At 48.2% G+C, this 14,104-nt stretch overlaps 5 protein-coding genes across 12 annotated transcripts; 2 read left to right on the top strand and 3 right to left on the bottom strand.

The window, feature by feature from the left end:
- The first annotated feature begins 2,380 nt into the window (after positions 1-2,380).
- LOC127603293 (receptor-type tyrosine-protein phosphatase H-like) lies at positions 2,381-7,198 on the top strand. Of its 3 annotated transcripts, none has more exons than XM_052069465.1 (9): positions 2,381-2,482; positions 5,228-5,309; positions 5,392-5,482; positions 5,565-5,635; positions 5,733-5,867; positions 5,959-6,081; positions 6,271-6,431; positions 6,586-6,721; positions 6,838-7,198. In XM_052069465.1, the coding sequence occupies exons 2-9, from the start codon at positions 5,274-5,276 to the stop codon at positions 6,976-6,978; spliced, it is 894 nt and encodes a 297-aa protein (XP_051925425.1). In that variant the 5' UTR covers positions 2,381-2,482; positions 5,228-5,273; the 3' UTR covers positions 6,979-7,198. The 3 variants fall into 3 exon arrangements, with proteins under 3 accessions (XP_051925425.1, XP_051925426.1, XP_051925424.1); XM_052069466.1 differs by having other exon boundaries at positions 2,388-2,482; positions 5,245-5,309; XM_052069464.1 differs by lacking the exon at positions 2,381-2,482 and having other exon boundaries at positions 4,878-5,309.
- Positions 2,864-4,492, bottom strand: zgc:56095 (Ferritin, lower subunit-like). 2 transcript variants are annotated; one of them, XM_052069506.1, is made up of 5 exons: positions 4,317-4,492; positions 4,070-4,174; positions 3,501-3,630; positions 3,308-3,433; positions 2,864-3,207 (listed from the first exon to the last, which is right to left on the bottom strand). In XM_052069506.1, exons 2-5 carry the CDS (start codon positions 4,093-4,095, stop codon positions 3,058-3,060), a joined length of 432 nt encoding a protein of 143 aa, XP_051925466.1. In that variant the 5' UTR covers positions 4,096-4,174; positions 4,317-4,492; the 3' UTR covers positions 2,864-3,057. The 2 variants fall into 2 exon arrangements, with proteins under 2 accessions (XP_051925466.1, XP_051925465.1); XM_052069505.1 differs by having other exon boundaries at positions 3,501-3,647; positions 4,317-4,490.
- Positions 6,467-8,547, bottom strand: si:dkey-197c15.6 (putative nuclease HARBI1). Its single transcript, XM_052069474.1, has 2 exons — positions 7,745-8,547; positions 6,467-7,621 (listed from the first exon to the last, which is right to left on the bottom strand). Exons 1-2 carry the CDS (start codon positions 8,406-8,408, stop codon positions 7,230-7,232), a joined length of 1,056 nt encoding a protein of 351 aa, XP_051925434.1. The 5' UTR covers positions 8,409-8,547; the 3' UTR covers positions 6,467-7,229.
- rexo4 (REX4 homolog, 3'-5' exonuclease) lies at positions 8,542-13,999 on the top strand. 4 transcript variants are annotated; one of them, XM_052069455.1, is made up of 9 exons: positions 8,542-8,671; positions 10,693-10,768; positions 10,960-11,246; positions 11,315-11,458; positions 11,765-11,958; positions 12,062-12,150; positions 12,228-12,302; positions 12,397-12,471; positions 12,544-13,999. In XM_052069455.1, the coding sequence occupies exons 3-9, from the start codon at positions 10,978-10,980 to the stop codon at positions 12,697-12,699; spliced, it is 1,002 nt and encodes a 333-aa protein (XP_051925415.1). In that variant the 5' UTR covers positions 8,542-8,671; positions 10,693-10,768; positions 10,960-10,977; the 3' UTR covers positions 12,700-13,999. The 4 variants fall into 4 exon arrangements, with proteins under 4 accessions (XP_051925415.1, XP_051925412.1, XP_051925413.1 ...); XM_052069453.1 differs by lacking the exon at positions 8,542-8,671 and adding an exon at positions 10,278-10,351; XM_052069452.1 differs by lacking the exon at positions 8,542-8,671 and having other exon boundaries at positions 10,275-10,768.
- pigp (phosphatidylinositol glycan anchor biosynthesis, class P) lies at positions 8,820-10,085 on the bottom strand. Of its 2 annotated transcripts, none has more exons than XM_052069512.1 (5): positions 9,822-9,852; positions 9,643-9,727; positions 9,474-9,546; positions 9,264-9,382; positions 8,820-9,169 (listed from the first exon to the last, which is right to left on the bottom strand). In XM_052069512.1, exons 2-5 carry the CDS (start codon positions 9,722-9,724, stop codon positions 9,054-9,056), a joined length of 390 nt encoding a protein of 129 aa, XP_051925472.1. In that variant the 5' UTR covers positions 9,725-9,727; positions 9,822-9,852; the 3' UTR covers positions 8,820-9,053. The 2 variants fall into 2 exon arrangements, with proteins under 2 accessions (XP_051925472.1, XP_051925471.1); XM_052069511.1 differs by lacking the exon at positions 9,822-9,852 and adding an exon at positions 9,871-10,085 and having other exon boundaries at positions 8,825-9,169.
- Positions 14,000-14,104: the final 105 nt, after the last annotated feature.

Raw genomic sequence — 14,104 nt, 5'->3', positions numbered from 1 at the left:
TTGAGCTCGTAAAGGCCAGCGACGGTGTCTCATGACTTTGCTGAAGATGAGCTTGCATGTCTTACTTTTTGGGGGGGGGGGGTGCGGGCTTTCCTTAAATAGCCGCACACATTTGACCTCGTGTATCAATTTAAGCAGTTGCGGTTGCAAATGGACATCAGTCTATTCCAACGATTCCCATTGGCGACCGTGATGTTTATTTGAGGTGAAACAGCTGCTTGTCAGGCGGAGGGAAAAATGTTTTCCTTCGGGGTATCAACTGACGCTGTGGCCTTCGTGTAAGAATGAACAACAACAAACGTTTTTCAGTCTCATCATTTTTTGCGGCAGGGTTGTTAATCCCCCACTCTGAAATCAAAATCGGAACCACCATCCACTTGTTCAAACTATGCAATTCTCCTCTTCCAAAAACCATTTGCACAAATCTGCAAAAATAGAAACGGTGTCAACGCGCGTCGGAACCGACGTTGCTAGTTGAGTGCAACCGGACCTGCCGATGGTTCGCGGAAATGATTAAATAGGAGTTAATTGCCTTTCTATTTCTGCCTCGCGTTGAAGTACGCAGCTCGGCTGCGGGCGACCCCTTTGCGGATGAAACAAACGAAGGCGCTAATGCAATTCGACATTGCGGGGCTTAATGTGAGAAAATGAATTTCGCTTAAAATGATCTTCTTAATCATCTAAATATAGATTGACGTCCACCTCAGTCGGGCAAGCGGGGAAAGCGTTTCGATGCTCCTCTATGTTCAACTTGGTGAAGTGGACCCACCCTCTGCACGCTTTGATGTCTTGCGCACGTCAAAGGTACGCATTGATGACCCCAAAGGGGACCAATTATTGAAATAGAGATGAATCGAAGGCTCGCTGAGCTTGATGGGAACCTTTGGAGCCGAGAACAAGGAAGCCTCGTTGCATCACCGATTGTGTACCCCATTCCGTCACGATAATATCAGAGACCAAAAAAAAAAATCAATCACATTTCCATTTGGATTCACTTCCAGTTGATCTCGATCATCTTTACGAGATAGCACAAAGTGACCCCAAAGATGTCATCGTGACGGGTCACATGATCAACTATGGCTCTCAATAGCATGAACGGCTGAAAAAAAAAACCCTGCTGTGTTGCTTTTACTCAATTTTATTTTGTCAGGTGGTCACACAAAATAAAATCCTCTCGTTCCAGATCGATTTTCAAGTAGAGGGACAGCCACTTTAAAAAAACCTACGCCCAAGTTTAGGAAACTCTCATTCCTTCGATCACAGCAGCTCGTTTTTGAGAAGTTCATGTTATGATTGTCCCGATTTCCCAAAAATGTATAAATACACAAAAATGACAGCGATATCCAACCGTAATTTCCAGCAATAGTTTCCAACTTCCCCGACATGCAACCGAATCTCTTGCGCATCGGCGTACCTGCAGGGACCGGCTTAGCCATGCTTTAATTCCTGTGTCTTCTCTTCGCTGCCGGAAGACTGTTCGCGGGTGGGTCGCGTATTCCCCTTTATTTGTCCCCTCGCACGCTGTTATTCGAAGCTCTCGTGGCACTCGTGTTACCCACACCCCGCGTCGTAAGCGAGAAGTGAACCCCAAAGCACTTTCAAGTCAGACTGAGCGCACAAGAAAGGTGGCCCCCCCCCAACCCCTCGTCCCCAAAAACATTTAAATAAAAGTGTGGGGGCGGGCGGTCTGAGAGAAGGCTGTGGTGGAGGCTCTGGGCTCTCAGAATCGTTCATCCGTTTGATCCAGCGGGCTTGACGAGCCCCATTTTCTTGCAGTTTCTACGTTTGAGTCATTGAATGTTCTTGCCCTTTCTAACATCGCCCAATTCTGGGTCCCAAAAAGCAACCAGCCACCGCTTGGGTCAATTTCAGATCACTTTCTGGGTTGTTTTGTCCAACACCCAAAGAAATAAATAAGTAAATAAAAATGGCTTGTGCACAAACAAAATCAACCAGAAAATGGGCTTCGGTTGACCCAAGTTGTGAATTGGTCTTCTGTCATTTAAACCCAAATGTTGACCCGGCAGTGTAACGCGTGTAGCAAATGTTGGTGTCAAATGGGTGGCTTGTGTCAGGGAGGGCATCACCCCGTGTAACCAAATATACACTCTTAAAACTGCTGGCTCAAAAATAACCCGCTCTTGGTTAAAAAAAAAAAAAAAGAAATTAATGCATAAAATAGAGCGACCCGCTACTCTTGGGTCAGTTTGACCCCAAGTCTTAGTGGCCTTATTGAGGCTGCGCAAGAAATTGCCGTGCTTGACAAATACCTGCGTTTATCCATGAGACTGACCACGGGCAAGCACGGGAGACGGCATCAATCAATAAGCTTTGGCAGTTTTGTATTTGAAATGATGTCAAAATGTTATTTTTCTGTTTTAGATTGGACGACGAGAGGCAACGGGGGAAAACGGTGGCATTCCATTTCCGGTGGAAGCGTAATGTAAGTTGCCGACGGAAGGGGGCGCCACATTGGCTTGAGGTAAACGGCAGCTTGGACGAGGATAGAGATATATGTATATGTCCATCTGTGTGTTTTTTTAAATACATCAGTCTTCAAATGTGTGGTATGTGAGGGGCGCGGGGGGAGTGATTCTGACATTTGCCCGCTTCTTAAGTGGAAGACGTTTGCGCATTATTCAGGGTGCCCCTTGCATGACGAGATTACAAGGTGCGGCCGCGCAGGCCCTCTTATCCGCCCTTATCTTTGCTGAAACACGTCTTTTTGGAGAATTTGCAGAGCTGCCGGCCCAACGTCCAACTTGAAGCTGCCACTCGATGGTGACAAAGCAAAATCTCGCTTGTTCTCTTTCCTCTGTCGCACAGGTGTGTAAATATGACATCAGAACAGAAACGCGGGTGCTGGCATCAAGCGTGCTTTATTCAATGTCTGACTCGTAGGAATGTAGAAAACGCAAGAGCAAGGAAAACGCTACTTGCGAAGCACCACAGCTAGTGTGAGGTATTCTTGAAGATTGCCTTCAACCAGGACAACGCGGTTGCGCTTTCTTGACGGAACGAATGCAGGAGACGGCGCCGCTTTGACGAGCGAGGTCTTTACAAGGTGTGCTTGTCAAAGAGGTATTCTCCCATGGAGGCGTTGCGTTCCGGCGCCGCCATGCGTTTCAGGCTGCCCACGTAGTCGCCCAACTTCTTGATGGTGTCGTGGCTGTCGTTGAGGAAGTTCTGCTCCAGGAAGTCGCAAAACTACCAACAAAGAGAAAATCGGGCCAAAGAGAGCGCGCTGTCAGACGCGCATTTCAAACTGAATTTCGAGTCCGCGTCGCTTCATTTCTTTCATACTTACGTTGGGGTCATTATGGGTGTCAGCCTGGCGGTGTACGTCCAGAATACAAGTGTTCATTGTCTTCTGGTAGTCCAGTGAGAAAGACATTGCATCCAAGCCACCTCTCCAATCGTCCCGAGTTGGTTTCTGCAGCATGGCATGCTTGCATAAACGTCACTGGGCTACAGAACATCGCCACAAAAGGCAAACTTACAGTGATAGTCTGCAGCAAGATGCGACCCCCTCGCATGTTCTGATACTCGAGCAGCTTCTCGGCGTGCTCTTGTTCCTTTTGAGAGAGCTCCGAGAAAAAACTGGAAAATTTCTTCAGGGCGACATCATCCCTGTCAAAGTACATGCCCTGTCAGAGACAACGTGTTTATTAACTGTTTATTCTTGTGTTGATGAAGGTGCACTGTCTCTATGTAATCAATAAATCATAATAATAATAACAGGAGTGGGTCGTGATCTAAGTTCAGGCTAGTCACTACGACACTACTGCCCCCCCCCCCCCCAAATTGAATGATTAATATTGTTTTTTTTTAAAATAACCTAAAGAGCACGTGAACCTTTTCAGGTGAATTTAAATTGATTTGCGGCATCAAACTTTCCCACGTTGTCTATTTTGGCCGTTCAGCTTCTTGTTTTTTTTCTTTGACAGAACACGCGCACTGAAAAGGTCAAAGTTCACCTGTCAAAGGTTGTCGCGCATTTTTTTCCCGGCAAATGTCGCACATTTCTCGATTTTCCAAAGGCAAACCGTCAGTGCAATGGCAAAGTTACCAAAGAAAGATAAGTGTAGGACGCATTTAGCTTGAGGTTGATGAGTTTGTTGATGTCTCCTTCACACTCGGCGTGGAGGTTTTGCCGGACCACCGACTGCATTTCCTTAAAGACATTTCCAAAACATAAGACAATGCGCATCGGATGACGTTAGCGTAGACGCGCGTATGTTAAGGTCAATAGAGAGAGGAGCGATAAAGGCTAAGCGCGCTCCCTTAAAAACGTGCGATCGTTTTTTCACACTTACTCCTCAATTCTTTTAACTTGGAAGTTTTTCCGTGCGTCGCGTCCGCCGTGTGACTGCCTGCCCCTTCTTTGAAAAAAAGAGCGAAAGAAGCGGGGGAGGAAAGGACGAGTTAGCCTTCCGCATCTAGCATTGGCTGGTTAGCTTGGGGCTCTCGTGCGTCGATCTCTACCGCCGCCTGTCGTCGTGAGGGCTCATTGCAATCCGTTGCGCGACCTTCTGAAAAGATGACTCTGAAAACTTTTGGTTGAGCATTGTCACTCGTTTAGCCAATCGAATTAACTCTTAACGGGTTCACTGCACTTAATTACACAGCAAACATGTGTCAAATCGTTGAAAGTATCCAGTCAATCAAGTGATTGATTGGTAAATAGTTTTAAGGAAGAAAAAGTCATTAATTGGAGGCTAAAAAAAATCCAAGCATTTGTTCCCCCCCCCTAAAATTGCAAACCAGCCAAATATCTTCCAAATTCTTCTTCTGAGATTGGGAGCAAAGGTTTGAGCATGTTATTGCCGTGCTAAGAGACATTTTTGTGGACAGCGTGGACTGCCTCTCATTTTTTCAAAAGCCATCTTTCAGTTTACTATCAAACTAAACAGAAATGTCATTGTGGCACATTTTGCTTTCCGTGTTTTTATGGCTTCTTGATTCAAAAGACACCCGTTGATTAAAAAGGTGGGATTTTCCCTCATCATCAAACGTGAGCTCATGGACGGAAAAGCAATGATGTCATGACCTGTCATCACCTCAAAGCCCCGCCCTCTGACATTGCTCTGATATTACCGCTCAGAGCCCAAAGGGTGAAGCGGCGATTGTTGCGATCAGCGCAAGGCACTAAGCACCGATGCATGGGATCGGTTTACTCCTGTCTCGGAAACGGTCGGGTGAAATGTTTGATCTGCTCTGCTTCCAGAGATGTTTCTCTTGCAGATTTCCCAGGCCACTTCTCCACATTGAGTATGGATAAGAACCGAGGTTTCAGCGAGGAATACGAGGTGCTGACAATTGACAAGCGAGTATTTCCCCCCCAACTCGGAACGCGTATGTCGAGTGTAAGCGTCCGAGCTTGTCATGCAGGGCCTCGCTGTTGTCGGCATCGGGCACACTCAGAATGCCGCTCTGGTGCCGGAAAACATGGAGAAAAATCGCTTCACCAACGTGCTGCCGTGTAAGTTGCGCAACCGCCGCTGAGCAAAAGCTTCCCTCTTCTATGGGGCTGCCTTTCACGTCTTTCTTTCCCACTGGGCCAGATGACTGGAGCCGAGTCAAGCTGCAGACTACAAACGGGAACTCGGACTACATCAACGCCTCTTACATGCCGGTGAGTCTTGACGAAAAACCTCAGCACGCAGCCACCACCCGAATTGAAGATCTCTAACGCGAGGAACATCTGCACAATGGTCCGCTATGCCTGACAGGGTTACAGCAAGAGCAGAGAGTACGTCGCCGCTCAGGGTCCTCTGCCCTCCACGGTCGGCGACTTCTGGAGAATGATCTGGGAGCTGAGAGTCACCGCCGTTGTGATGGTAACCAACTGCACGGAAGGAAGATGGGTAGGTTCCGTCAGGCAAAAAAAAGGGGGGGGCACGGCTGAGCCTTTTTCCACAACCTCATTCCCGACTGCACCTTTTCACCTCTTTGCAGACTAAATGCGAACATTACTGGCCCGCGCAGGGAGAGACTTGTCTCCAGAGAGGGCTGAGCATCACCACCGCCTCGGAACAGCAACACACCGACTGGACGTTAAGGGAATTCCGAGTCAAACATGTACACGATTCTTTATGCCAGGCTCCAAAACGTGCGCATAATGCCCACGGAACTGAATTAGCGGCAGCGATAGCAACGCGCGGGATCATTTTTGCCGAATGTGGTCATCCATGGCCGTGCGCTTCCCGCTCCGGTTTGCTTTTCCCCATTCCAATCCGCTCCGACGCCTCCGATTGTGACGTTTGATAGAAAAACGGCACCGGCGAGAGGACGGTGAAACATTTCCACTTCACCGCCTGGCCCGACCACGGAGTCCCTCAGTGTACGGACGTGCTGGTCCAGTTCAGGGGGCTCGTTCGGCAGCACATAGAAGCCAACGGGACCGCAGCTCCGACTGTGGTTCACTGCAGGTATGACGTGCGGGCAAAAATACAGGCACGCCAAATTGTGACTTGAATCGGAATCTTTATTGGCCATTTATGCGGAACACACAATGGTGGGGTGGGGGCAGATGGGGTGTCAACGAGATGACACATCTGTGTCTTTTTTTTTTTTGTCTTTTAGTGCAGGGGTAGGCAGGACTGGCACCATTATCGCCTTGGATGTTCTGCTTCAGCAGCTGCACAGAGACAAGGAAGTTGGTATCAACGCCTTCATACACAACATGAGACTGCGGCGGCCGCACATGGTGCAGACCGAGGTAAGGCCGCAGCGCCCGTTTTCACGTTCCCGTCCTCGTGTTCACCCCAGTCCGTGGTGCAAAAATGTGGGGAGAGCGCTTGTTTCCAACGGATTCTTGGTCTGCTCTCTTTGCAGTCCCAGTATGTTTTCCTGCACCGGTGCATCATGGACTGTCTGCAGTCTCCAGGGGAGGGCGATGAAAACATCTCCCAGAAGGTGGATGTCATTTATGCCAACCGCGAGAGTTTCACAAAACTGCAATCTGAAACAGGATAGCACTTGGATGTGAAATGACACGCCAAAGAGCGTTTCCAAATCTTCTATTGACAAGGACATGAGCTTTGGAAACATTTTTCCACTTGGGGAGAAGATATCCGCGTAAAACTGTCTCACCTCAACCTGAAATCCAAGACAAGAAATTCATTTTTACAAAGAGAAAATAAATCCTTCTGGTGTCATAAGAATGACGTAAATGTCCTCCTTCCCACATTGGGGGGGGGGGGGGTGTTTCCTTCAATGCGGCGTCATCATTCTAGTTCCTCTTGACAAGGTATCACGGAGAAGTGATAATCGATGAGTTCCTGTCGAGCCCTCAGAACGTCTGGGCAAATCCCGGCCGAATCGCTGCGCGGGTTCCTCGGCTGGGGGTCCTCAAATTGGTCCTCTCCCAGCGGCAGGGGGACCGAGAACTTCTTGGCAATGTTGTGCAAGACGCAGCAGGCCTTGATGATGTTGGTCAGCTTGTGCTGCTCGAAGCCGAGTTGCGTTAAGCACCTGAAACGCCATTTCAGGGAGCGCAGCGTGCTCTGGGCCGCGGCGTGGATCTTGGCGTGGGCCACGTTGAAGTTCCTCTGCGCCTCGTCTTGAGGTTCAGCCACGGGGGTCAGGACGCGTTTGCTTAAGTCGTAGCCGTCCCCTCCTGTCAAGAAATAATGGCAAGCGGTTGGGCATCCGAGGACAAAAGAGGATTAACGATTCAGGGCGGTGCTTGACAAACGACAATATACTGAGATGTTGGGGAGCACACATTCAGCATCCTTACCTATGACCCAGTATTGTCCATAGAGTTCTTCCTCGATCTCTCGTCCCCTGATGGACGTGCCCCACAAATCTTGCTCGCGCGTGCCGCCCGCGCAACACTGCTCCACGCTCAGGATGTTTCCGTCCAGGTCGCAAATCATCTGGCACACCACGGACGCGTAGCCCAGTGAGTTGAAGTGCAAGTCGAGCGGTCCTTGGGTGATCTTGAAGTGAGCCGGGGCCAGCAAGCCCAGCACGTCCGGGATCCCGCAGAAGTCCTCCACCATGTGGGCCATGTCGATTTTGGCTCTGCGCGTCTGCGGGAAGGAGATGAACTGATCGGACATGGCGGCGACCACTTCGGACACGGTGAACACGACGTCGTCGCAGTCCGTCTTGAGGTCGAAGCGCTTCTTCAGGGCGGTGGAATGAGAGCCGCGCGCGTAAAAGTTGAGCGTCGTCATGATCATGGCGTCCAAGGACAACGAGCTGAGGAGGAATTTCTTCATGCGGCCGCGCACGATGTCGGCCACGAACTCGACGCAAGCGCGCGTGAGGTGGAACAACTCGAACAAAGTGGCGTCGTCGTAACAGTCGAAACAGCTCCGAGACTGCGAGTCCAGCTCCTCCTCGTGGCCCAGCAGCTCCGCCTGCACCGCGAACCACACCGGCAGAGGGTCCGACATCTCTTCGCCGCTAACAGAACGCCCACAACAAACTCCAAAGGCACATCGGGAAGATCCTATTATCTGTCTGCTCCGTGATGTTTACAGGTGCGCCAGGTTCCGAATGGCAGCGGTGTTTACATTGTTCTTCGTCGACAACTATAACTGCTCGATATCGCCGCCTTGTGGATGGAGTCTGAACAGAGGTGCCAAAAGCACCGTTTGTGAGGAAGCGGAAGGCCGGATACTAAAACAATATGCGCTAATTCAACCACCTTAATACGGTACGTAAGTTTGTTTTTTTTAACTGAAAGGTTTGTCAAGGCAATTTCATTATAACTTTTGTTTTTCTTCCTATTCACACATTGTAACAAGAAGAAGTACAGCTATTAAACACTCCCATAAAATAAGGAATGAAAAAAGGACAAACTGACTTGTCGTGAGTACAAATTTTTATTGTAATTTGTATCCATTCCTCAACTTAATCAGGTGAAGTTTTTATTTAAATGTCATTTCTCAAGTTCCATTGTGCTTGTTGGGATTTTCTCCTCCCACATTCCAAACACATCCATGTTGGGTTCACTGACACAGAACCAAACAATGCCCCAATGATCAGTATTCAGTTAGAGTCACAAACACAAAACAACCCCCAAAACAGATGGTTAGTTACAACTTTGTTGACAAGTGGAACATTTTGTTGACGTCACTGATGGGAACATCCTTTAGTCTTGGAATTTGACCCTTCTTGGCGACTTCACTCATCTGGCTTTGCGCAAACCCATCTGAAATATTACCCCGTGAGAAAAGAGAGAAGGTGTCATTTGAGTCTTTAACTCATAGTGAAAAAAGAAAAAAAAACTCCCCAAAGGTGCATACCTGTAATGTTGTCCACAGAGTCGAGTGGAGCTGTATTGTACATATTAATTCCAAATAGCAATACCACTGAGACGGTTATTGCCACCAGCAGATAGATTGGCGCAGCAAGGGCCCAATATCTACAAGACGTGATACAAGTTGCAAAAAAAAAACATCAATTCATGTAGCACGAGGGGGAAACTTCATTAAAACGACTGAATATCTGTTTACTTTTGAGGCCAGTAAGTGAGTCCGACTGAATGAAGCCACTCCTCTGGTATGTATGCCCACACACAATATAAAACTTTGGGTGGAAATTAAAAAAAAAAAGTCATGACACACAGAGACGTCATCAACACAATTTGATGATCTGCTCCACTGTAACGTAGAAACAACTTACAGAAGCCAAACTGCGAGCCGAGGAATAAAACAAAGCCACAGATGGCCCTCTCAGGCAGAGGAGAGGGAGTGTTTTCCACCATTATCTGAAACAGACATAAAGATCACTAACGGAAGTAACTAAATATCGTGAAATTGTAATACGACGGGTTTAACAAAAAAACAACAACAACAACAAACATTTGAATTCAAGAGGCTTCGATACGCCTCGTCAGAAACGATACATTACCATCAATATCGATCGATCATAACGTGACACTTGACGCACTCAAGTGAACGAATCCTTTAGGGCGACGCAAAAAGGATTTTTTTTACACAAAATCCGACTAATGTGAAAAAAACTCAAACAAGGCCTGTTTTCTTTTACATATTGGTCATTTTGTTTACGGGAATGGTGTCATTCGATTGCTTTAGTCTAGTTTTGTACCTGTATTACTCGACACGGCTGGAAACGTTAAGCAAAAAGCTAGCCGGTGTAAATGTTTAATAAAAATACAAAACGTTCAATTTTTTTGGTCCCACAAACTCATAACAAATACAAATACGTATTTTTTACAAACATCCGTGAGTAGCTATTATCTGCCATCCACCGTTGGAGGTGTGTTCGTCGAAGCAAAGTTCAAATTTGTGTTTCTGTCAAACACATTTGACTGTTACACTAACCGGAAGTCACTTTCTGCGTGGTTTTGACGCATGGGTTAGCAAATAAGGTAATGTGAGCGTTTCTCCGCGAACATAACACGCTTATTTGAACAATTTATCCGCTTTTGATCCGTTTACTCACCAATTTTGCACGAGCGGAGCCGTTTTATGAGCGTGTCATAGAAATCTATCCATGACTTCGAGACGACAGTAGCCGCGTGGATGAGAATTTACTTCTAACACCGAATTTGGTTGACGGTGTTCAACTTCTAGTGGTCGCAATATCTGAGATGAAACGGAAGGAAAAAAAGCGAACCCCCTCCGAAGCTGGAAGATACAGTTATTTGAAAAACACAAGAAAAGAAAACAAGATACAATCGAATTTATTCAAGAAAACCTTCCTCTCGAGCCTCCCCCCAAAGAACCTCACAACACCTCCAAACGATGGCGAACGCGTTTCTGCCAACTGGAAAAGATTACAAGAGGTAAGCCTTGTTGAGTACATGCCATAAATGGTTGTGCGTTTTACTTTTTTTCCTCCTCTGGTTAGTGGTTTAAGAGAGCGCTTAAACAATTTCCACGTTTGACATCGAAAAATAGCGTGTGCATGAAAAAGAACAATTCGAAAGTGTCAACATACCATCTGTCATGTTCACCACTACCATCTCATCCACAGACTTTCAAGTCCAGTCAGATGACAAATAAGCAAGAACCGAATGGCCCTTCACACGAACGGAAAGACAAAGCCTCCCAAAACGCACATCAGAGCAGTGTCTCCAAAGCTAAGACTGATTCAGGACCAAAAGCCAAACACGGAACCGTTGACCCCAAGGCCAAAAGACCCTTTGCGGCGGACGCAAAGCAGCCCGCCGCCGCGGCTGGAAGGAAAAGCCATCTGAAAGCAAACGGCAAGCAAGCGGCCAAGAAGCGGAAAGTGGAGGCAAAAGAGTCCAAACCTCCAGAGTGCGTGTCACAGTGTGCTCGTCGTACTCGAAATGCAAACACCATGTGATTGTTTTGTGCTCTTGCAGAGTGGACATTTGGTTCGACGACGTGGACCCCGATGACATTGAGGCCACGATGGGGGCAGAGGCGGCGGAGATCATGAGGAAGAGGCAGGGCGTGTGCAAGAAAGCCACGGCCAACATGTTGGTCAAGGAGAACTCTTTCGAGGGGTGAGTGGCCAGCGCAAGATCCCGTCATTCGCTCAATTGGGACCTTGGCCGCGTTTAAATGCTGCGGATATCTCACACAAGGATTCAATATCTCAAACAAACGATATCAACAGAGAGTATGGTGTCTATTTGAGACCCAAAGTGTTTGGATTTGCCATCGCGGTTGCCAAACTGCAAACATTTGACAAGAACATGCCCGTGAAACACACTCTCGCCATATTTACGATACTGTCATGTATTTGTAGAAGCCATCGGTATTGTTGATGGCATTGGCTGGAAAAGACGTTTATTTGGGTTTGCCCTCAGCCTCACCAGGGTGGTCGCCATGGACTGCGAGATGGTCGGCGTGGGTCCCCACGGGGAGGACAGCATCTTGGCACGCGTGTCGCTGGTCAACCACTTTGGCAAGTGCATCTACGACAAGTACGTCAAGCCCAGCGAGTTTGTGACCGACTACCGCACGGCCGTCAGCGGCATCCGGCCGAAAGACATCGCAGAGGGTGAGGCCACGCGCCGGTTTTGCTCGTTCGGTCAAAAGGAGACTCCCTAAGAAAAAAACAAAAAAAACTTGTAAATGTCAAAGTATTTGTCTCTGAATTCCAGGCGAGGATGTGGCGACCGTGCGCAAGGAAGTTGCTGACATCCTGCACGGGAGAATCGTGGTGGGCCACGCGATACACAATGACTTCAAGGTAACCGGAGAGCTCGGAAATCTGCCAGCAAATGCTTTGCTGCGCTCTGGTGGACATCTCCTCGTCATGTCTTTCAGGTCTTGCTCCTGGATCACCCTAAAAAGAAAATCCGAGACACTCAGAAGTATAAACCTTTCAAGACAATGACCAAGGTGCCGTACAGAGTCAAACGCAATCTTGTCGTCATTGTCAGACGGAAAGTTAGCAACTGATGATGATGATGATGATGATGATTGGTCCTTTCAGACAAAGCGGCCCTCCCTCCGTGTGCTCTGTGAAGCAGTTCTCAATGTCAAGGTCCAACAAGGCGAACATTCCTCGGTGAGTTGTCAACGTCTGCGCCCGCCGCGCACGAGCCCCCGCTCTAAGTTGTCCGTTGTGGCCACGTTGCAGGTGCAGGACGCGCAGGCCGCCATGAGGCTGTACACGCTGGTGAGGAAACAGTGGGAAGCCGACATCAAGGCGGGCGCGGCCGAGAGAGGCCAAAAGCGAAAGCCCAAGCCTCCGGAGAACGGCAAAACGCGGCCTGGCGCTGGTTCGTCTTCTTAAGGTTGAAAAGGACTCGCCATGCTCTGTGTTGCTTGAGTTGTCACTGAGGACATTTTTCCCGATGGGCAACAAAGAAGGATAAAAAAAAAAAACACCAACGAAGCAGAGCAGAGAGCACAGAAAGATACGTTTTTGTTTTTTTTTGTCCGTTGACGGCCGTGGTTGTGCAAAAGCCTTTTCTTCTTGGTTTGCATTGCTGCCTTGCCTTTAGAGTTGTACAGTCGCCGTCCCCTTTGGAATAAAGTTGGAAACACACACACATGCGTCGCACTCCCCTCACAAGTGATTTTCTGCCCCGACCCGTTCAAGCAGCCGTTCTTCAAAGGCTTCATTTTCCTCAAAACAAGAATAAAAAGCTAAAAAGAAGAAGAAGCCAGCGATGGACGACGTCCGGCCGTTGGTCCTCATTTCCTCCCCAAGTGTTGTTGTTAACCTCAATCAAAGATGTCCGTCACTCATGTTTCAGTCGGTGAACTCATGCGTGGGTTTTCTCTGGGTACTCGGGTCAACGCTAGTTTTCCGCAAAGTGAAAATGCGTTTGATTGCACGCCCCCTTGCGTTTCACCTGAAAGCAAAACAGTGATTCGCCTCATTTGACCCGTTCCCTTTTGCGTTTCTGCACTCGCTGAATGACGGCAAACTGTTTTTTCCGCCCTCCCCGTTCCCTTCCTTCCCTAATGAGCTTCCTCTGTAGACTCGACAAGTACAAGCGAGCTGCCGAAGCCTCATTGAACAATAACGCAAGCTGCTCGTCGCCACGCAACTCATCTGGTCGGTCGAGTTTCCCCGGCTCATCTTTGCGGCCGCGCACGCTGGCGCTCGCTAGCCCTTTTGTCCTTTTACAACTACTGCAATTTTCATGAGATGAGATGAAGCGCTCACTCTTGGGAGTGTCCCGTCAAGAAGTGCATTAGCGGCCCCGCTGACCCTCGGACTCCTCACCAGCTGGCTCTCGTTTGGTATTGCTGCCGTCAGGCCCCCAACCCCCCCATGTCACTGTCGGGAAGAAATGCCATCTATGCTGTATGTTACACATACTGTATGGTACAATAAAGTTGATCCAATTCGTCAATGTGTGGACGTGGCATTTGTGCAAATGATTGACCAAAGGTGAAATCAATCAATCAACGGCTTGTGCTTCTTGATTGTAATTTCCCCATTGCGGGACAAATCAAGGAGATCTTCATCTTAATCATGTTGAATGAAGCCAGTTATTAGGAAGCTCGCGCATCATATGCACCAGTGGTTGGGAGCAATTATCTACATGTAATACGGTATTTGTATTTATTAGCGCCCCCCCCCCCCAAAAAAAAAAGATTTGCTCGAGGCAATGGGAGTATTGGAAGAGCCCAGTGGATGTCGCTTTTTGCCGCGTGGCTGTCGCTCGACAAAATGGTGTTTGTGC

This window comes from Hippocampus zosterae, chromosome 7 (assembly GCF_025434085.1).
Source record: "Hippocampus zosterae strain Florida chromosome 7, ASM2543408v3, whole genome shotgun sequence".
NCBI lineage: Eukaryota > Metazoa > Chordata > Actinopteri > Syngnathiformes > Syngnathidae > Hippocampus > Hippocampus zosterae.
The sequence above is the reverse complement of the archived record's forward strand: the minus strand, read 5'-3'. Positions and strand labels throughout refer to the sequence as shown.